The sequence below is a fragment of the Microplitis demolitor genome, chromosome 4 (assembly GCF_026212275.2).
Source record: "Microplitis demolitor isolate Queensland-Clemson2020A chromosome 4, iyMicDemo2.1a, whole genome shotgun sequence".
In the NCBI taxonomy this organism is placed as follows: Eukaryota; Metazoa; Arthropoda; class Insecta; order Hymenoptera; family Braconidae; genus Microplitis; species Microplitis demolitor.
Window position 1 is genome coordinate 18,314,681 of NC_068548.1, and position 22,335 is coordinate 18,337,015.

The 22,335-nt window shown below is 26.5% G+C and overlaps 1 protein-coding gene across 4 annotated transcripts; it reads right to left on the reverse strand.

The window, feature by feature from the left end:
* Window positions 1-792: 792 nt before the first annotated feature.
* On the reverse strand, window positions 793-22,217 carry LOC103568325 (14-3-3 protein zeta). Of its 4 annotated transcripts, none has more exons than XM_008545161.2 (5): window positions 22,107-22,217; window positions 8,302-8,609; window positions 6,088-6,211; window positions 4,834-4,997; window positions 793-4,206 (listed from the first exon to the last, which is right to left on the reverse strand). In XM_008545161.2, exons 2-5 carry the CDS (start codon window positions 8,599-8,601, stop codon window positions 4,051-4,053), a joined length of 744 nt encoding a protein of 247 aa, XP_008543383.1. In that variant the 5' UTR covers window positions 8,602-8,609; window positions 22,107-22,217; the 3' UTR covers window positions 793-4,050. The 4 variants fall into 4 exon arrangements, with proteins under 4 accessions (XP_008543383.1, XP_008543380.1, XP_008543382.1 ...); XM_008545158.2 differs by lacking the exon at window positions 4,834-4,997 and adding an exon at window positions 5,338-5,501; XM_008545160.3 differs by lacking the exons at window positions 4,834-4,997; window positions 22,107-22,217 and adding exons at window positions 5,338-5,501; window positions 21,849-21,959.
* Between the last annotated feature and the right edge of the window lie 118 nt (window positions 22,218-22,335).

Sequence of the window (22,335 nt, forward strand, 5' to 3'; positions counted from 1 at the left end):
ATGTATAACTACATATATCATTAATACATATATGCAAGTATTCTGCAATAAGTTAAAGAAGAAAATAAATAAGTAATCAACAACTTACAACATTAATTAATTAATAAGTTAATAATATTACTAATTGCTTATCGTATCAATAATTTAGTTAATAAACTAATGCGAATTTATAAATTAATTTATAGAACGTATGCCTCTTTCAATAGAACTATTATTTTAAATACTTTAATAATAATAATCTTTCCTTTTTTTTTAAATGTAATAAAAATATTTTTTCATGCAAATCCTGAAACTTTTGAGGACAATTGTCATATTGGATTAATGGTTCGTAACGATTTTAATATTTTTTTTTTTTTTTACTTTTTTTAGACATTTTATCAGAATTTATTATTTCGTGTAAACGTTTATAATAATTATAATTTACAATTACGATGATTGATGATAAATACAAATAGAACAACGTAATTTCGGAATTGGGATATAAGGGAGGACGAAAGTAATTTCTTTTGGGGTAAAGATGATGTTAAACTATTTTCTTAGAATTTATTTTTTTTTTTTTTTGTTATCATTAATTCCTCTCTTATGTTGTTATTGTTGGTTTTGTGTCAAGAAAGTGCCGTGAGTTGTTGAAATGATGATAAAAAAGTACGTTCATTCACATACTTTTTCAACTGACTATTCTTTCAAATTATAAAAAAAAAAAAAAAAAAAATAATAAAGATGATGTAAAATAATAAAAATGGAATGCAAATGAAAATTATTTGAGATTAAAATAAAATTAAAAAATAATAATTAATAAATAAGCATAATTTTTTAATAAGACAATTATTTATAACATTAAAAAAAAATGATCAATATTAAACAGCCTAATAGGCACACGTATATGCAATTTTAATTATCTTGTTCGCTTGGCATGTTAATTAACCAATTTTTTTTTTCTGTACTTTGGACAGACAGCGACACAACATTTAAAAATATCAACACGACAGTAAAACGTTTATCCAAATGTATAATATTAATTTTTTGTTTGAAATATACACATAAATGCACGACAGAGAAAGAGCGCTCGTTGATTAAATTTAAATTGTTTCAAAATTTCTTTGACATGTTATTTTGATGCAAGTGTAATTAGTTACGTATGCAATACATTTAATGTATTGTTGGATGACAATTACAAGTAACATACAAATATTTAGTTTTTATTTTATGTTGATAAATATATATTTATAATATATATTTTTTTCTCTCGAAATCGCTGCTTAAATTGGAAGGACATTAAATGTGAATGATTTTATTTAATTTAATATTTTCTTCCTTTATTATACAACACTTTACTTATTAATTGCCGGTGATTTTAATTCGCGTAATTTTGTAGTACATATTTTTTTTTTTTTTTTTTTTTTTTTATTTATATTAAAATAAAAAAATGTTTTCTCACCATTTAAACGAACACGCGCCTTTCCGACTGCGGATGTTTGAGGATCGTCTCCATTTTTTGTGATCTTAAATATATTTTATATATATATATATATATATATATATATATATATATATATATATATATATTAGTTTTTATTTACCCAGAAAATGAGAGCAACTGAATCAATCGACAAATTTTGCTAATGTAATATCGACAAGTTATAACTTATATGTAAGAAAAGAAAAAAAAATATGTATAATTTAAATAAAAAATATTTTAAAAAAGTGTGAAACAAATTGAATGAAAAAGCGAGAAGAACTAGATTTTTTTTTTTTTTTTTTTTTTTTTTTTTTTTTTTTTAACAAAAATGTACAACATACAATTTTACATGATTTCACTTTTATCCTCTCTCGACCTCACATTATTCTTGAACATTAACACGAATTATTAAATGTTTAAATATTAATAATCTCCGGCATGTTAAATATTTTTTTATCTTTTGTATTTCTCTTGTTATTATATAAAGTTAGAATGGAAATTGAGATTAATATTAAATGGATAAAAATTAATTAATAAGAACATACAATCCGGAGAAAATGACAAATGGATTTTAATATTTTATTTTTATTTTTTTTACTCTCGTATTATCAATAATCCAAATTTTATTTAATTGGGGAGAAAGAGGATAACAATCATGAGAATGATAGTATCAGTTCACAATGCCTCACAACTCTTGCGGCATAATTATTATTATTAATTTATGCAATTGTCATTAAAAATCAATACTTAATGTTATTAATTATTCCAGGACTCACTCTGTATTTTATTGGTAGATGGAAAAAAAAAAAAAAAAAAAAGAAAGATTAAATATATTTATGTATGTAAATGTGCTTTTGTTTATTTATTTTATTGTTTTAAATTATGATTGTGATTTATTTTGTTTCAAGTGTCTATTAAAGAGGCGGACGTTGATGGTGATGGAAATAAATTATAAATAAAATTAAAAAAAGAAAAAAAAATGAGGAAGGAAAGCGAATACGAGAGAAAAAGACGTTTTTTTTTTAACGATATAATCGTCAGTTTTTTTTTATATGTGAGTCAAATTAAAAAAAAAAATAATAAAATAACAATAAATTAAAGTTACCATTGATGTTACATTGGAACTTAAATAACTTAATGTAATTTTTTTAGTTTACTCTGCTTTCTCCTCATGCGCTCTTTCCTTCGTAATAATAATAATAATATTAATAATAATAATAATAATAATAATAATATTGTACTCGCTAGAAAATGTGAATTTTAATTTAATGACGACTGGCTATAATATAGTAAATTGATGCGTGTATCTTCCTTTTTCATTCAACTTGCTTTCATTTTTCCTGTTTTTATATTTTAATGTTGATTTTTTGTTTTATCAATCTTCGGTTTCTTCAGTTCTCTATTACACACACACTTGATTGTTAAATGTTAACCGACGAATAAAATAAATAGTAGATGGAATTTAGCGACAATATACAATTGTTCAATTGTCCTCCTTTAATTATACTGTCATTGGAAATTTTATTTTCTTCTCTCAAATAATCTTTCTCTTTTGTTTCTCTTTAATTCACTTGTAATTTCAAGTTAACAATAAAACTTGTCAGCGTGTCAACAATATTACATATAAGACACGAAACAATCCTTATTATTTGTTTCGTTTAATTTATGATTCTTTATTTATTTATTTATTCTTTCTTCTTTCTTTTTTTTCAACTCAATCTTCTCAACTCAACATTTAATTGTTGGCTGTCATTATACTCTAGCTCTTGATGTTTTTTTATTTACGAATGGTCCTACGTCACAAGTAATCTTGATAGTCGTTGGTACCTTATTCTCGTAGTTTTTTTTTTTTTTGGTCATCGTCGCTATTCTCGTATTTGTTGATGGAAATAAATTATTTGAAGATGAAAATTTAATAATAATATCTTCTTCCTTTTTGCAACGACGTGACCTTAAAATTGATGATGATTATATGATGATGATGATGATAATTAATAAATTATTTGACCCACTTATAGTTGTGTAGATTGTTCTTCTTAAGGTAAACAAAAGAGTAAGAAAGAGAAGAGAGAGTAATAATATAGATCAATATTTTCTCCCTAGTTTTTTTTAGCCTCGTCGCACGCATTCAAGGATACATTGCGAAATAATGATATTAAATAAATATTGATGTTAATTCTGCTGTTATTTAATCTTTACATTTGTTCATTAATTTAATTTAGGAGAAATATAATTTCGTCCGCCAATGATATCTTTTAAAATAAAATTTAAGAAGGAACAGTTGAACAAAGTCGCAGCATCGGTAATGAGGTGATGATGATTATGATGACGATAATAATGATGATGATGATGATGATGATGATGAAGATGATGATGGTGATAGTTGTTACAGTAGTAGTGTTGTCTAGAGAACAGGAATTGCGCGAAAAATGATTAGGATTTGGTGAAATGGAACGATTTATAATAAATGGTTAGGACTAATGATTCATGAGCTCTTTAAGGAATGGGAACAAGGGCGGGGGATAACGATAGAGAATAGGATGTTTTTTTATTTATTAGGTTAAGAAAGGTAGGACTTAATCTTAGGAGGGTTAGTTGTCGCCAGCCTCCTGTGGTTCATCTCCATCACCCTGTGTGTCGCTTGTCCAGAGCGTGAGGTTATCGCGCAATAACTGCATGATCAGTGTGGAATCTTTGTAACTGTCCTCGTTCAGTGTGTCCAATTCCGCAATCGCGTCGTCGAACGCCTGAAAAATATCAGCCATGTATACTGTTGTTTATATATATTATATTTATTTATATATTTTTTTATAATTATTAATAACAAATATAGAAATCACACTTTATTATTAATTATATTAAATAAATTTATTACTGTTATTGTCATACTCAAAGTTATTGTTAAGTTCTGTTTTTTCTATAGTATGTTAGCTACTAAAATAAGTAATTATATACTATAAGCGTATCAAGGTCAAACAATTTTCTTAATGAAATATATTTTATAAATATATATTTGATCATTAAGAGATAAAATTAATTTCAATTAATTGACAGTAATTTATTGAAAGAATAATAAATAATAATGATAACCTTTGTAAAGGACATTAAAGAAAGCTATTGAACATATTATGCCATTACGATATTATTCACACTACAAACGATGTTTTTTCAAATTCTTATAATTGGAATCTGATTAAATTAATTGGTTTCAACATTTTGTAATATAACAGAGGACAGTTAGTAGTACAATGGAGACATCACTGGATATTTCGACAATGCTTTCAATAAAATAGTAGTTATCCGAAAAAAAAAGTTTAATAAAGCAAATAAAATGTTTTTTAGTTCAAACAGCAAACCCAAACGTTTGACCGAACCTGCTTAGCTAAGTGACAAGCCCTGGCTGGGGAATTTATAATTTCGTAATAAAAAACAGAGAAGTTGAGTGCAAGACCAAGCCTAATGGGATGTGTAGGCTGCATCTTTGTTTTTGCTATGTCAAACGCTTCTTGATATGCCTTTTGTGAATCCTCAACCACCGCTGTAACGCAAATTACGACAAATAAAATGATAATTAATAATCGACATAAAGAAGAAATATTTTTTCAGAATAATTGTTATCGTTAATGTCAATCAGTGGATTAATAAAAAATAACAAAAAAACACGTCAAACCGAGCAAAACACATGAATTATTGGGAAAAAAAAATACTGTGATTTATTTTTAAAGCAAAGCAATGTCTCCATTATCAGGTAGATTTCTTCTCATTGCACCATTTTACCATCCTCTTTCAATGTTTCTTTTGTCAATTTCTTAGGTAAAGTATAATAATTGACGACCTAAAATGACAGCAAAGTGTTAATAAAGTAGCCAATATAATACCTGTTTGGCCAGTTGACACGCCTTGTCTGGCGAGTTCAGGATCTCGTAATAGAAGACTGAGAAGTTGAGCGCAAGACCTAGCCTGATTGGGTGGGTAGGCTGCATCTTCTCCTTGCTGATTTCAAAGGCATCTTGGTATGCCTTCTGGCTGTCATTTACGACGGCTGTACGTGCAATAATTTAGTATAGTGGATAAATTTATAAGTCTATATTTTTTTTTATTGATTACTGTTAATGTTAATTAATTATCAGCAATCCATGCAACACACACACACATATATCCATTAATATTTTATTTAATTATTTTTATCAACCACTTCTATAGCTCAACGTGCGCGTCAGATAATGGAGCTTTTATTTTAGCTTTTATTGATAAAGTCACGCAAAGTATTAAGTCAATTTCATTTACTCTACTTCCTCATTATTTTATATATTTATGACAAAAAGAAAATATCTATATATTCATTTACAAATAGAATGAAATTAATTTTAATGGAATTTATATATTTTGAAATAAAATTTAATTTACTTAAGAGCTTTAACAATTAATAAAATAAATTATCGGACAATATTTTTAATGATGTGAAATAATAATTAAAAAATATCAAGTAAAAAAAAAAAAAGAAATTTTTTTTCAAATGCTATCGCATAACTATTTCATAAATTAAATAAAATAAAAAATTCAAATGATAAATGGGTTGATAAATAAAAAATATTTACATATAAATAAATATAAAAATTATTAAGTACCGTTTCTGGTTTCACCAGTTGCTACTTCCGCGAGATACCTGTAGTAGTCGCCCTTCATCTTGAGGTAAAATACTTTACTTTCGGCATTGCTGGCCTTGGGGATCAGGTATTTATCTAAAAGACCCTGGAAAAAAAATAAACAATAATTTAATTTATTATTTATAATGAAATTTAAAATCGTATTCGACAAAACTGATAAGAAAATATAATATCAATAGTTACAAATGAATAAATATTAAAACTTAATTGCTTAGTCTGTTAAAACGGGAAACAAGAACATTTCGATAATAACAATTAGTCAATTATTTTTAATTCTTATGTAATACTAAATAATATATTTTGATAAAAAATGAAAACATATTTATGTAACAATAAAATAAATTAATTTAATACTCGTTAATAAATTTTTGTTTGTAGTTAATAAACATGAATAATTAATAAAAGTTATGCATGAGTTAAATATATTTGTTATCCGTCAAACAATGACGTAAACATGTTGTTTATTAAAAGCTCAAACGCGCAATATTAAACCGCATGTATATTACGTATTCATATACGACTGCAGATAAGCTTTGCACGTAACGAGGACAGAGTTTAATTATTAATTACATTTGATGAATTCTCGTTGAGTACCTGAGTTTAGTTAAAGTCAAACTTGTTTGTAGTTTTATCCAATTAGTAGTTTATATTCAAATCTAGTACAGGACGATCATTATTATGTTTAATAAATAATAAAAAAAAAAAAAACAATATTTTTTAAATATTTCATAAAATAATTTGACATTAAATAAAATATCCATTCATTTAACTTTTTTAAGTACTTGAATTGAGAAGTCAGTAAGTACTCAATCATTGAGCAAGAACCGTTGAGGTGCGCCAACCACTTCCTCTTTCATTTCCTATTAATTTCCGCATTCCGATTATAAACTACTCATCGTTATATTAAAATTATTTTTTTTTCTTTTTCACTTCATTATCTTCATAATAAATATTTTATTTTTTATTTATGATGTTCATTTTTATACGTTTATTTGATCTCGATGAGGATCAAGCTCAGATATCGGTAATTGACCCACTTGAGAAATTCAATACACGGCTTTTTTTTTTTGTTTATTGTCTTAACTTCTAAAGATCTCTCTGGGTATTTAGAACAAGTAAGATGATCCAGCTTATTTTTTACTATTTATTATCTGTAGCAATAGTTTCTAAAAAGCTTAATAAATTTTTTTATTTAATTGGCTACTAATTATAAATTTATTTACATAAGAAAAATATTAAAACTTCATTTGTGATTGATTATATAACTTTCTAAATAAATTTTAAATAATTGTATACTTGTGTAATGATTAAATAAACTTTATAACTGATGTTAATTTATTTGAAAACAAAACTAGACATTTAGCTGATAAGTTTGCCAAATAACTTAAAAATTTTGGATGTAATCCAAATTACCAAGTGTAAAATAACAAGTTTTATTTAATAGTATTTTGCAAAATTATATTGTATTAAGACATTAATGTATTTCACTTAAATATATATACATATTAAATAAATAGTCATCGTGAGTTATCAAGAGATGTTATAGTTAAATAATATGAAATATATCAAATGGTATGACACATTAAACATATTGTTTTTTTTTTTTTTTTTTTTGACGTGATAAATTATCGTACTGTGTAAATTATAAAATAAGAAATTATTGTACATTAATGTATATATTTTTATTTGAATTGAACCTTGAGAATATTATATAGCAATTGTGTAAACAATAAGCAGCAATGTGTGTATACCCTAACTATACTAATTGTTCAAATATTATTATTATTATTATTATTATTATTGTCGTTACTAAATATCTTTTGTATCCAATACTTTAGTTGACAAATATGCATTACTCTATTGTATGTCATGGCCATACTTATAATTAACCACCGACACATTAATGATGAAAATATACAAATTTTTTTTTTTATTTTAATGGTCAAAGTAATTTAGTGATTATTTGATAATCTTTTATATATTTTTCGTGTTTTTATGAAATTTCATTCTTTAGTTATTAATCAATAAATATATTAATGATTAATTATAAATAGCACACGATGAAAATGTAAAAAATAAATATTTTCAAAGGGACGAAAAAATTAAGTTTTGTACAATAGGAAATATGATTAAAAGAGAAACTGTTTATAAGAATAAATAGTGAAAATAAATTACCAATACATCGTAGCAGATCTCACGCAATTCTTTTTCAACCTTTTCCCGGTATTCCTTGGCCATCTGCTGTTTACGCTCAGAGCCTTCGGTCTTTTGCTCAATTGAGGATATTACTCTCCACGAGCTACGTCTCGCACCAACGACATTCTTGTAAGCAACAGACAGTAGGTTTCTTTCCTCATTTGACAATTCAACCCCCGTCTCGGTTACTGCCTTCATTGCTGCTGCCATGTCATCGTACCTTTCTGCTTGCTCTGCGAGCTTTGCACGCTGCACCAATTCTTCTTTGTCCACAGACATTGTGTCAGCTGTAAAAAAAATAAATAAATAAATAAACTTAAAAAATTCATTATTATGTAAAATTATTTAAAATTTGTCGGACAAAATTTAGTTTTGAAGTTATTAAATTCAAGAGAAAATTTTAAAATTTTCTACAGTCACAAAAAGCATTTGTATGCTAAGTTGGTGCCAAGATTTTTTTACCTGATTAATTTTGTCGGATCTTCAAACTAATACCGTCTCGGCTGACATAAATCATCAGTTTAACTTGAAAAAAAAATTGCTTTACAATTGTTCTCTTACTTAGAACAGGTTTGAAAAGATATTTTAGTTTCTATTGACTAAATTTTTTTTTTAACTATTTTTCTTTTTCAAAATTATTTTCTCAGTTTGAATTTAAAAACCTTAAGCTACATCTTAAGATTTATAATCTATTGAATACCTACTAATGCTCTACTCTATTGTTTCGATAATATTGCACGACGAAAATTGTGCGAATTAAAGGGACGACTGCGCAGGCAAGGCACGATTTGCATAACCGTGACTAATAACAACAACCTTGATGCCAGATAATTAGTTTTCGATAATTAAACAATTCAATAAAAATGATCTAAATAAAATAAAAAGTATTTATCGGATCCTAGCAATGATTCATCTTCAAACATATTTATCTACAGTATAAATTTTCCTGGTATTCAATCAAATTCTTAAGCTGTACACTAATATGATATAATACAATAAATATATATATAATAACTTTGGCAAGGAAATGAAGAATAAAGTAGGAACCCAGCTTACTACGCCTACTCAACCATTTAATTTATAAAACAACGTTTATTATTATAATATTTACTTATGAATTGAATTGACCTCGAGTTAATTTACAAACTTCCAAAATTTTTTATCTATCAAAACCACTAGATTAATAATTAACGGACAAATTAACTATAATGACGTCTCAAATAGTTCAAGAACGAATTACTTTAAAAAAACAATTATAATTTTAAAAAAGAATTATTTCAATTTTTTCATTAAATATTAAATTAATATCTTTTAATATTTAAACAATTGTATAAAACGTAAATTACATATATGAGATAGAGAAGGGTGCGAGTATGTTATATCCGGTTTTATTCATTCACTTCCGGTTAGCATTTAGAATGAGAACGATTCTCAGATTATAATATACGTTCTATTTCATTTAGTTCTCGATCAGGGCTGCTACTTCATTTACACTTGACATAAAAAAGTTCATTATCAGCAACTTCATTGCTGGCGCTTCTCTCTACTTCTCTCTCTTTCTATGTATGTATTATTACACTTTTTTTTTTTTAGTTTCTTACACATCACAAATATTTTATCTAACTCAGCAGAAGATTACGTGGTAATAATGATAATGTATAACGTAGGGTGCTGAATAAAACGTTATCATAGTGCGATTCGTTATGAAATTCGTGTTCTATATTTCAATATTTTACTACACCGTCACCTGGTACGACTTTTAGATTTTATGAGGATCAAAGTACGACGTTGCCGAATGTATGTCAGTGTTGCCAGTTCTGAGACAAGTGTCTGGCAATTAAGACATAAAAAATTTAACAATCGTTGAGTAAAACTTGAGCTCGACTACTTTTAAAAAATTATAAATTTATCAATTAATGTATTAATTAAAGAGTATTAACTCAGCTGTGGATTAATCAGATAATGAAATACACTTACATCCGTCTTGAATAGTTTAAAAACAAAGTGTAAATTTAATTAATTATTTAATTTCTTATATTTACCACCAACTTTAGATAAAATATTTTATCGTTTTTTTTATCTATCAGTATCAGTAGTCGTATTTCTTGAAAACGATTAAGTATGTAATATTGTATGAATATTTTTTAGTTAAATTGTTCGGCTAAAATAAAAAAAAAAAAAAAAAAAGTTTATTTAATGAGAAGTTCAAGACACAAGAGTTTCCTCGAGAAAGTCACTTCAATGTCATCATCAGACCTCGACACGAATTCCTAACGACTTGAACAATTCAGTGTCGGGAATACTCAATGGCCTTGAATAAATCCTACATTTGTTTTATGTCAATACCTTCGATCTGTGCCTAATATTTATGATAATTAATTACATAGTATATCGACTTTATTAAACATATTTTTAAAAAACTAATTTAATATTTTCACCTCAGGCTTCAACTTTTCCACAAGAAAAAGAAAGATAATTTAAACGTCACTTATGAATGAGTGTGAATGTAGCAGACATCAGACAATTTATAAATTTTAAATAAATAAATTAAAATAATGAAATTTTAAAAAAAGCGCGTACTAATTTTTCATTGATTCAAATACGAATTTTTAAATTTTTATCACTTACAATTTATTTATTTATTCAAAAATTAAAAAATTTCTGACTCGTCAATGATATTCACACCCATCACTTATGACAATCTATTAAATTATCAAAAATAATTAGTAAATTAACTAAAATATTTTAGGTTAAAGTTTTGAGTGGCGCCACATGTAGCTGCATTTAAAAAAAAAGTGTTCGATCAATTAAAGTTTCTCTTAGAAAATTACTAATAATTTATTAATTTCTTTTTTTAAATTATAAAAATAAATTCGTTATTCAGTAAATAGAAATAAAAAAAAGAAACGTAGGTAATTGTGTTAACGGACATTGCGCCAATGCAGAGGTAGTACGCGAGATTTTTTGCGTCGTAGACTCAACGAGGATCGATAGCTCGTTACGGAGAAACTCTGAGGGCAGCTTGTGAAGTAGGAACGGAAATAAAAAAATATATATATAAATATAAAATAAGAAGAAAAATACATATCAACGAATGAAGAGAAGTAATAAAAGGGAAGAATGTGCTTATGAAGAGGGTTACAAAAGACAAGAATAGCGCGCCGGATGTTAAGTAGCGGCAGCAGAGGCCAACGGCAAGCTTAGACTTTTAATAAGTCTCGTTATAAAAATACAATGCCCAGATTATACATCTACATTAATATTTTATTAAATATTGAACATATAAATATATATATTTATATTTATTGAGTAATAGGTAAAAAGTAAAAAAAAAAATTTTTGAAACTAAGTCTTACCTATTTTAAAAATCCTTTGTACAATAAATACTTAATTAAATTAACGGAGACGCGTGTGCTTCTCCGGTTTCACTCGCTATCACAAGAAAGACAAGTCAGTCAGTCAGTCAGTCAGTCAAGGTGTGCCTTGCTTTTTTTTTAAAAAATCAGACTAGAATTATCAACGACGCAATTCCAAAGTAATTACGTTTAGTCTCCAGGAATATTAATTATATCGTTAGCGAGATTGGTAAAATCAATATTCGCATCAACGAAAAAAAAATACCGGTATTTGTCAATCACTTAAAATTCTTACGTACTACTCGTTCTTTTTTTTTTTTGTTCCTCAATCACGCGTTACGACTCTACACATCCCTCAATGACCACTCCCGCACAACGACTGAGCCGGCAACGCTGTCGGCAAGTGGGGATGAGTAACAACTCGGTTAACTTCGTAACAACTTTCGGGTAAGCTCGCTGTCACTTGGTTAAAGTCGTGGGTCTTCGGTCTCAGCCGAAATATTGATCTGTGCTGGCATGGCCGCCATCAAACGAGGTTGGGTGGGGCAGCGTCCCGGGGACGCCGTTGAATTCATCGCGTTATGTTACTATTCTTCTTTTCCTACTGTAAGCTTTCTTGTGATTTTTATCCTTCATTTTTTTATTTTCTCAATACAACGTTTGTACTCCAACTTTTTTTTACTTATCTGGAGACTTTTTTCAAGGATTAAGAATCAAGTATGTCGCTTATGTACGAAAAATTAAGCTTTGGTATAAATAGGCTTATGATATATGATATATGTACTTATTTAAAGTAATGTTCTGTAGCTATTTAAATTGTATTAAATACATACTTAATGTAATCATTGATATTTATAAGAAAAAGAACAGAAAATTTTTACACATTCAAATAGGTGTGAATGTAGCAGACACCAGACAAATTTAAAATTATAAATAAATAGAGTAAATAATTTGAAAATAAAATTTTTAAAAATGCACATTTAAAAAATTTTCAAATTAATAAGTGCATTTTCTTTAAATTTTATTTTTTAAATTATTTACTCTACTTAAAGTAAAAGCTCCCATTATTAATAGGGCCTCTACTATTGACATACTGTTTTAATTTATTAATTTTTTAATATTTTTAAATGGAAAAATAGTTCAATTTTATTTCCGGGTATCAGCTATTCGCAGTAAAAAAATTTATTTTCCCGAGTAGACCACCATCGCTAGAATATTTGAAAATTTCGTATTAATTTCGTTTAGAGTTGGGTTTAAATTAATATATTTTTTATTCGATTTATTGCTATTTAAATAAATTAATTTAAATATAAAAGTAGAGACATCAATTAAAACGTCCAATTCAAAAAAGTTGATTATATTTATTTTAAATACGATAAAAAAATTCAAACAATCACAGAAATTCTTATAGTGTCAATAATGGAGGCTTTTACCTTATTTATAATTTTAAATTTGTCTGACGTCTGCTACATTTATACTCATACATTCAGAATTTTTTTGTCTATAAATAATTTGAATGATGAATCGAATTTTTCAACAGAATAAATAAATTAACTGACAATAATTAAATGATTCATTTAACAAATACAATTTATATTACATGATAATCGTTTGAGAGGTCAATGTTTTGTTTTACTTTGTCTTGTATTCATTAACCTCGCAAATTTTTTATAATTTAAACAAGACTAAATACCTGTAGATTTATTGTAAAGGCAAGTGGGCAGTGGGTTGGTTATTTAAGAGATTTCATTATTACTATTATTATCGATTTGAATTGTGTGATTTAAAGACAGTAATGAATTGATAATTTTCTTTTTTTTTCCGTCTATAGGTAAACAATCAGGGTTACAAGAGTAAACAAAAATGAAGAAGAGACATGTGAAGATGATAATTATGAAATATGGTGTAATGTGAAAAGTGAGAGGTAATTATGGGGAGAGTTTGTACAGGTTGACAGTGAGCAAGATGGTAACAAGAAGACATGGTTTGTTGAAACGGCTGGAAATGAAATATTGATCTGTTAAAATTGCGCGCGCAACCCCTGCAGACCCAACCCTATGTATTTTTTCTCTGGTTTTGCTTCTCTACGTTGTCTGTCTCAACATTTACCACTCATTTTATCTCTATCTCTCTTTTATCACCATCTACTCCTTTGTACTAGAAGAAGACCAGAGTACCCCAGTCGCCACCATTTTCTCTTGTGTATATAGACTTTTCCTATTGTAAATTCAGGCCTCATCTTATCTTACATCTTTTAATAAAAGAGATCTGAAAATTTTTCAAGAGGCTGACATACAAATTTTTTTGTAAAATACATTTGTTATATTATTCAAATGTTTAAGAATAAAAGTATATATAATTAACAAAATATTTTGTACGTTAACGAGGACAAGAAATAAGAACGTTTATTTCAACTTTATTTGATCTGAAAGGTCCATTGAATTTATATTCAGGGCTTGATTCTACGAATCTTTTGAAAATTAATATCATAAACGTCCATATAGAAACAAAATTTTATATAAATTTAATATTTATCAATCCTTGAGCTTGAATATCCGATAGGATACGGGAAATTCAATAAGAAAAACTCTTGATGTCGAGATTTGAATAATATCCTTCCAAAGGGCTCGGGAAATAAAATGACGATGAAATTTTTGTAACTTCAAGCTTTCAAGGACTTGATATAAATTTATTTCCTAATGATAATCGTGCCGAGATTTATCCAGTTCATTTATCAGCTAGACGAACTGAGTGGAAATAAAGTGTCGGCTTACTCATGTACAAGAATAATAATAATACTTAAGATTCCTCAAGATATTAATTTTAAATTGTGTCCTTCTAATAACTCAAGTCACACCTCATTATATCTCGATATCCTTCCATTTTAATTTTTTCTATCTAAAAATAATAGTTTAAAAATATTGAATATGTAATAGCTTTAATTCATGAGCTAGGTTTAGTGTAAAATGTTTAATAAAAATAATTACTTATATATAATAAAGTTCTGTTACTACTAACGTCTACTTCATATTTGATGATATTACGAAATTATAGAATGAGAATAACGATTGTTGAATTAAGTCTCAATGTATATAGTATAATATATATATATATTGTCAATCTCTGTGACATGTGTCCACATGTTTATCGATATTCAACATCTCTAACACAGCTCTAGGATTTCAATAAAAACGAGTTTCTAGGCCAGGGCCACTCTTTTTCATGTCTGCAAAAACAACAGGACTCGATTCTTTTTTTTTTCCTACAAATAAATGAATTTTCCCTCTGTATTTTTTTTTCATTTGCTCCACTCAAGTGATCGTCATTGAATCAGTGATAGAAAAAATTTCTAAAAAATTTCTATTTATTTTTATTTTCTTTTGAAATATGAGTATCGTCCGGGATTTTCCTTTGACTAAATTTAATCGATTGAGCTTTCCGGTAGCTCATGTAAATAAATTTCCGGGTAAGCTCTCGGTCACTAGTACAAATACATAAAATATTGATATCGAGTAAACACTCGGTGTTAATTAACTTCAGTAAGTTAAGATTTGAGAAAAAAAAAAATAAAATTATTATTAAATAGAGAGAAAAAGTTTATAGAAGAGGTAAAAAAATCCAATTATCTTAGGCATACATTTGTGATATTATTATATAAATATTTAAACGCATATTAACTCGATCGACCTTAACTACCGTACGCTTAACTTCGATCCTCTACATACTATACTCCTACATTTCTATCCTGGTTGCTATTTCGTCCTCGTGAAAACGAACCAACCTACACTACTATACACATACGATAGGTTAGTAATGATACGATCAATAATATCGTCTTGTATATACTGCATCAATACACGCGAATCCACTTCCACGTGTTGTTTGAACACCAAGATTTAACTTAAATTAATTACAATTTTATATTGAACTACTATCAGTGGATCAATTAATAAAATTAATCAATTAGTTAATTTGCTATAACTGGACAATAAATCAAATATTATATTTATTAGTCATTAAATATTAAAATTCGATAAAACGTCCAGACAAAATAAGACGAGTTGAGTGTTAAATTTTTAAACAGCAATAAAATTTAATTAAATATAAATTCGAAATTGTATTTTTAAAGATAAAGCCAATATGAGGTCAAGTTTATCAGAATTTATCATGGCGATTTTTCTTTCTTTCTTTAGTTAATTGAATTGAAGTGCTCATGTAATTTGATTAAAAGATAGATTTACTTATCAATTTACAGAAAAAAGTAAATTAAATTAAGTTAAATTAAAAAATAAAAAAATATATACAAATCAATGAATGATAGCACTGGGAGGTTTTATGTAACAATTCGATTTTCGTCGGACTATTGTTTGAATCTGTAGTATTGTATAAGCCTATATTCCGTCAGGTGCAGCTGGTTGGGCGGATATCATGAACAAACCGATAGCTCTCGTTTCCCATTCTCTCCTCTAGTTTTAGCTACGGAAATAGTTATCTGTATATTTTTATTTATATCTCCACATTTGGTCAACGATTTAAATATCGACGCACGTCAATAATTTTTTTTTTTTTTTTTGATTGATATTTTGCTTTTCAATAAACACATTTGCGTTTTATCAACGATAAAAATTCTTTTTTCTATATAAAAAAATAAATAAAAGTTTGTAAATCAAAACGAGATAAAGTACAATGGAATTCAAACAAATTGTCAGAGAAATTTTTAAATAAATATACGGGAAAAAAAATGAAATTTAAGGTAATCTTGTATGTAAAAGAAGTAAGTGATAAATAGAGAACTTTTCAACATGTCTAACTGCCAGACGTCGTGCATAAATCGATATACAGTACATAAGTACACAATAAAATGGAATAATATTTAGGTGTGGAATACTAAATAAAATTATTTGGTATTGTTTCTTTCATATATATGTATTTGCTTTCTTATTTCTTTTATTTATTTATTTAATATGAAAAGTCTAGATTGACTCCGCGATTTAACTCAAAAATTCCTCACCGTTTTCAAGGACAAATTCATTATTATTAAAAACACTTTCAAACCCCTAAAGCTTAGAAATATATAAAGATATTTTTTTTTTTTTTATAATAAATATTATAAGATATAAAAAATTTATTTCAATCAATATCACGCGAACAAATTGTTCGATTTGAGGTTTTCTTACTGCAATCGAACGCGTTTATCATGACTTATATCTGATTAAATTTTGAGATTGATTAGATTGGTAACTAACGAGTATTTTTAAATTAAGAAAAATAAATTACAATATTTTATAATTTCATTTTTGCATTGATTTAAAAACAGTTTTAAATAATTTGAAATTTTCATGAGATTTTATCCTTGAAATATTTTTCTGACTGACACAAAAAAATGTTCAAACTGAACAACTCAGATGTTATATTTATTGTAAGAAAAAAAAAAATTAATCGAAACGTTATTTTGTTATTGCAGGGCTTCATAATACTTGAAGTATAATATCTCCAAGTGCCTAAAAGCACTTGATTTTTAAAATAAAGATTAAAAAAAAAGTCTTGACAAAACAACATATTGAAATATTAAAACCAAGTTTATTATAAATAAAATAAAAAAGTAAATTCATGTCAATTACTGCAAAAAATTACTCGTATTTATTTTTATATTAGCAATTAAATAATATGACTCAAAGTTTTTAATAGCATTCATTCAAGCTTAATAAGCACGTATTAATTTTAATGACAAATAGTGTTGAATTCAATCGTAGGAATTTTTATCAATGAAAATAAATTTTTTTTAAAAAATGTTTTTCTTTATTTCGCTTAACTTTTCTATTTTCAAAAAGACAAAAAATCGGAATAATAGATAGCATCATGTAGGATAAATAGAAATAAGATGATGTTTAAACTAACAATATTGAATTAGTATCATAAATTCTATCATGTAATATGATATATTTTTTCTAAAATATCAGAGACAGTATATACTTTATGAAGTGTATCAAAGATGCTATCACTAACAGAAAGAGTAAAAAAAAATGGTACTTTAATTTATCAAATGAAATGTAGAAAAAAAAAATATCAATAAACTAGCATTCGCTTGAACATTTTATCGATATTCATTTAAATGAAATTTATGTTTCATTGGATTTAAATTGAATAAATAAAAATAATAAAATTTAAATAAAAATCGATAGCTAGAGACAAGCATAGAACTTGAACAGGACGTAAAACGTAAGTGAACTCTTGGTGCGTCATTCAGCTTGGAATAGCGTGTGATGTCAAGCTTACAATAAATAAATTTATTTAAGCAATATTTAATTTTATTACATTAAATAATATTAAATAATGAGTCATTTTATGGAATATATTTAGTACGAGAATGAGATAGATGTTAATTATTTGTGTTTCCAAAAAAATTTTTTTTCCCTAATTTGAGAATTTGGGAAACCACGCGAGTGCATAAAATCAAGGGGATTTGAACGCAGTGTAGGGGCGTGGGCCTACTGGTACATAATTCTAAGGATGACGTGTCCATGAACACTAAATATATATATATATATATATATATATATATATATATATATATATATATATATATATATATACAGACTATATAATACCACACTCATCTAACCAGTATGTAGTACTGATGTGATGTGAGTACTCCTGTCCTCTCTTCTATTCTATACGTGACGTACGTCGTCATGACTGAGTCACGCGGTCAATCGCGAGACATGAGGAAGAGAGTGAGATGGAAATAGAAAAAGACTGAGAACCGCCAAAGTGTATCGCGTGTCTAATATACAGTTCTAAATTAGTTTTTTTTTGTCTTCCGCTTATATTACATCAACAATTATCATATATTCGCTATTTTAATTTTGTTGTAAATTATAAATAACAAGAATTTAATTCATAGTTCTTTGTACTAATCGGCAATATTTATGTATGATTAAATTTTCTGGTATGGTTTAGTGGCTTAGAAATTTCTTGTGTATAATAAATTTTATTGTTAATTTTAAAAATAACATTTTTTTTTAGACATTAATGACAAGTTTTTTATGGTCAGAAAGTTTAGAAATTCTGTAAATACAATAGAGTCAGTAGTATATAAATATATAAATAACAAAAAAAAATTGTGTGAAATACTAAATATGGTGTAAGTAGAGTATATAGTTGACCTGATTTATTGCAATTATATGAAAAAAGGAATATATTGTTTGAAATTATAATAAAAAATTTAAAAGGAAATGGAATTTTTTTTACAATTTTTTCAAGTATTGAAATATTTTTTTTTTTGAAGTTGTAAATGAAATAAAATGTGAAAATTACATTGTGTTAAATAATAATAATAATATATATTGTAGAGGAAATAAAAGCAAGAGTAAGCTCGCCTGGAAACTGATTTACCGTTAGATTGAGAATAATAGGTCACGAAAAGAAAAATATAAAAATAAATTACTTTTTCTTTTATTAGAGATTTTTCAACTGATTTCAGAATGATATTTAAAATCAATTTTTAAAATAAATGATGTGGATTATTTGACTTTATAATAATAATTATTATTATTATGAAGTAAATATTTTGTTTCGATGATAACGGGAATAAAAAGAGCATAAATTTCAACAAGACGAAGGGCTTTAAGAGGCTGTCAACTCATTGTCACGTGTTGGTATATTGTGTAGAGACACACCACGTCTTGATAGTTCCCTCTGTACTTATTACTCACTCTTCATAAAATATAAAGATGTGGGTCGAGTTTATCACGATAATTGAAGAGATACAAGAGAACTATGAAGAAGCTTTTTAACTAACGTCAAGTTCGATGCTCTTACACAGCCAATAGCTTGTAAAAAGTATAAATACTATATAGTTATACTTTTTAAAAATAAGTTTTTTTTTTTAAATAAATAAATTTATGAGTTAATATTTATAGATGCAATATTAGTTTTGGAAGTAATATGAAAAGTAAATTGTTTAACTAACAAATTTATAAAATATTAGTAGATTTTTATGACATAAATTTATAATGAAAATAATATTAAGATTGATTGAACTATGAGATTGAAAGGAAGCAAAAGTAATCAATCAAAAAATAAGAACGAAAAAATGAAATTGCTTGGGACCGAAAAACAATACAGATAACAAAGAATCACGTCAAAAAGAAAAATTATTAAATATGAAATATTAGTTACCGATATAGCTGTATATTGATTTTTTTAAATGAAATAATAATAATAATAATGGATATAATAAATGATAGCGAAGTTAGCGGACATATGACAATTTTTAAAACTTTAAAATAATAAATTTAAATTTAAAAAATACATGATTAGACAGTTCAAAATTCAATACATGCATTTTTTTAAATTTTATTATTTAATTTTTTAAATGTAATTAAAAAATTGTCGTATGTCTACTACATTTACACTCGTATATAATCAAATGAAATTTACCAATTGAACTTTGATTATTTCTACTTGTTAAAAATCAATTGACTCTTTTTTTTTTCTTTTTTTTTTACTAAGATAGAAAATAATTAAAGTTAAACAACGTTTTTCCAATGTTTGATAATTAATAGGCTGCTGAAAAGTATTGATACTTAGTTCAATAACAATTAAAACGATAATTGAAAAATTTTAAACGGTGTAGTATCTGAGTAATTATAAAACGAGTTTTTTTTTTTTTTTAAATAATGATTATTAAAATAGTTTGGTTGATTAACGACCAAAAAATATAAATGATTTAATGAAGTGAAAATAATAAAAAATTGTAAACGCTTTTGGTGTTAATTAACAAAACGGTATATTAGTAAAGTAACATAATAGTAGTGCAGAGAGGAGAGAAAGGCGTGGGCTGGAGGTACGCTCATATATCGATCACACGAGCGGTTGCTTGGTTTATCAAAGGCTGCTGGCTGGTCACGAGAAAAAAATTACATTACTCTGGACTATCTTTTATCACGACGTCAAGTGGAAGACCAAAAGACCCTGACTCGTCTATATGTCTGACAATTTATAATATATAAAAATCTTTATCGCCAAAAATATCTATACTAATAATTATCACACCAAATTATCTTAATTGGTTAATACCACATAAGTACGTACGTACATAGACGCACATACACATATATGTGTATGTATTTATTTTTAACATTAATTTCTACTTTATAAGGTCGTAATTGAAAGCTGAATTTTTTATTATTGAGAATTCAATGCACATCATTGCACGTTCATCCGGCACGTCCGAATGACAGTAAACCCGGCGAGACAGTGGCATAATTTATTTTATATAATCATTTGATAGGAGTTCAGTCATGATTGACCAAAAAATAAGTAATAAATCTAAAAAACAAAAAAGTTTTATGTAAAATATATAAAATTAAAAAGTCATGACATTGAAGAAATCTATGCGCCATATAAGGAGATGAAAAAAAATTGCGTAGGTGAGGTGGGTTGACAGAATAAAATATTTAAATAACTGAAAAAATTTCTACACTTTACTGTAATAATTAATTTAATTATGAAAAAATAACTTTTTATGTTTAATTAATTTATTAAAACATATTAAATGTTTAAATAAATTATTAATAGTAGCCGGTGAGTAAAGCAACATGGCGCAAGGGCACTCCCCTCAAGTGCGTTTCCAATAACGTCATTTAAAAAATATATATTTGATAATAAAAAAATATTATTAATCAAAAACTGTATTTCAAATACTTAGTAGTAATTTTAAAAAAATAATTAATGAAAATTACAGTTGAGTATGCCATTAAAAATGTCTTAAAGAATTTTATTTCCCGTAAATAGCCAGCGAGAAAGTCTTGGAATTCGCCGGCGTACAAAACAAGATGGCAACCGTCGTATGTAGCAGACGAGTGAGTAAAAGAGAACAAGTGAGATAGTGAATTAAAAAAAGATAAAAGATCAAAAAAGAGAGGATATCTTTGTCGTTTAACAATCTCTATATCTTGTTCTCTTACTCTAATGTAACGTGCGTCATTCGCGTACGAGCCGCATTCATATCGCATGACCGGAATAAAAAAAAAGAAAAAAAAACTATAAGTTTTTCTTTTTTTTATTTCTTACTAATGACTAATGTATAAAAAATTATTTGTAGGTTATTATTAAATAGAAATACGTAATGATTTAATAAAATGAGTTAAAAATTATAAATATTACCTTGTAAAGGCCTTAAAGGGCGTTTTTAGATAAAACGAACTGACGCGACTAGATTGTGGGGACAGTAACGTCGGCAGATTTAATGGCTACGGGGTTCACTCGGCTGTCTCGACAATTTCACATAATTTAGTATACGATAGATTTCGTACAACCGATTAATTAAAATTTATTATTTTTTAGTTAATATGTATCACTTGTTAATAAATTATTTTGAATAATATATCACTCATAATTGTATAATTATTTAAATAAACTCACCTAATAACGAGTGCAGTTAGCGGTCTGGAAAATCTCGATGCTTCAGTTTATTACAACGGCTCCTGTTCACACTACACTATAGTTTTACACAGTGCACTGGTGATGGTGCTTTCTGCTTTGAGACTCAAGGAAATCGCCATCTTTAACTGCGCATGTTAATTTATATGCGTTTCCGTTTATTTAAACTTTCCCGCCTCTGTCTTTAAAAAACTTTACAACAGTTATAATT

What these genes read in the sequence shown, in the direction of transcription:
- LOC103568325 (XM_008545161.2), bottom strand. Translation starts at nt 8,601, where the DNA reads ATGTCTGTGGACAAAGAAGAATTGGTGCAGCGTGCAAAGCTCGCAGAG. An exon ending in AGATCTGCTACGATGTATTG is followed by an intron (nt 6,212 to 8,301) that starts GTAATTTATTTT and finishes TTTTTTTTCCAG; the next exon opens with GGTCTTTTAGATAAATACCT. An exon ending in AACTGGTGAAACCAGAAACG is followed by an intron (nt 4,998 to 6,087) that starts GTACTTAATAAT and finishes TTTGCGTTACAG; the next exon opens with CGGTGGTTGAGGATTCACAA.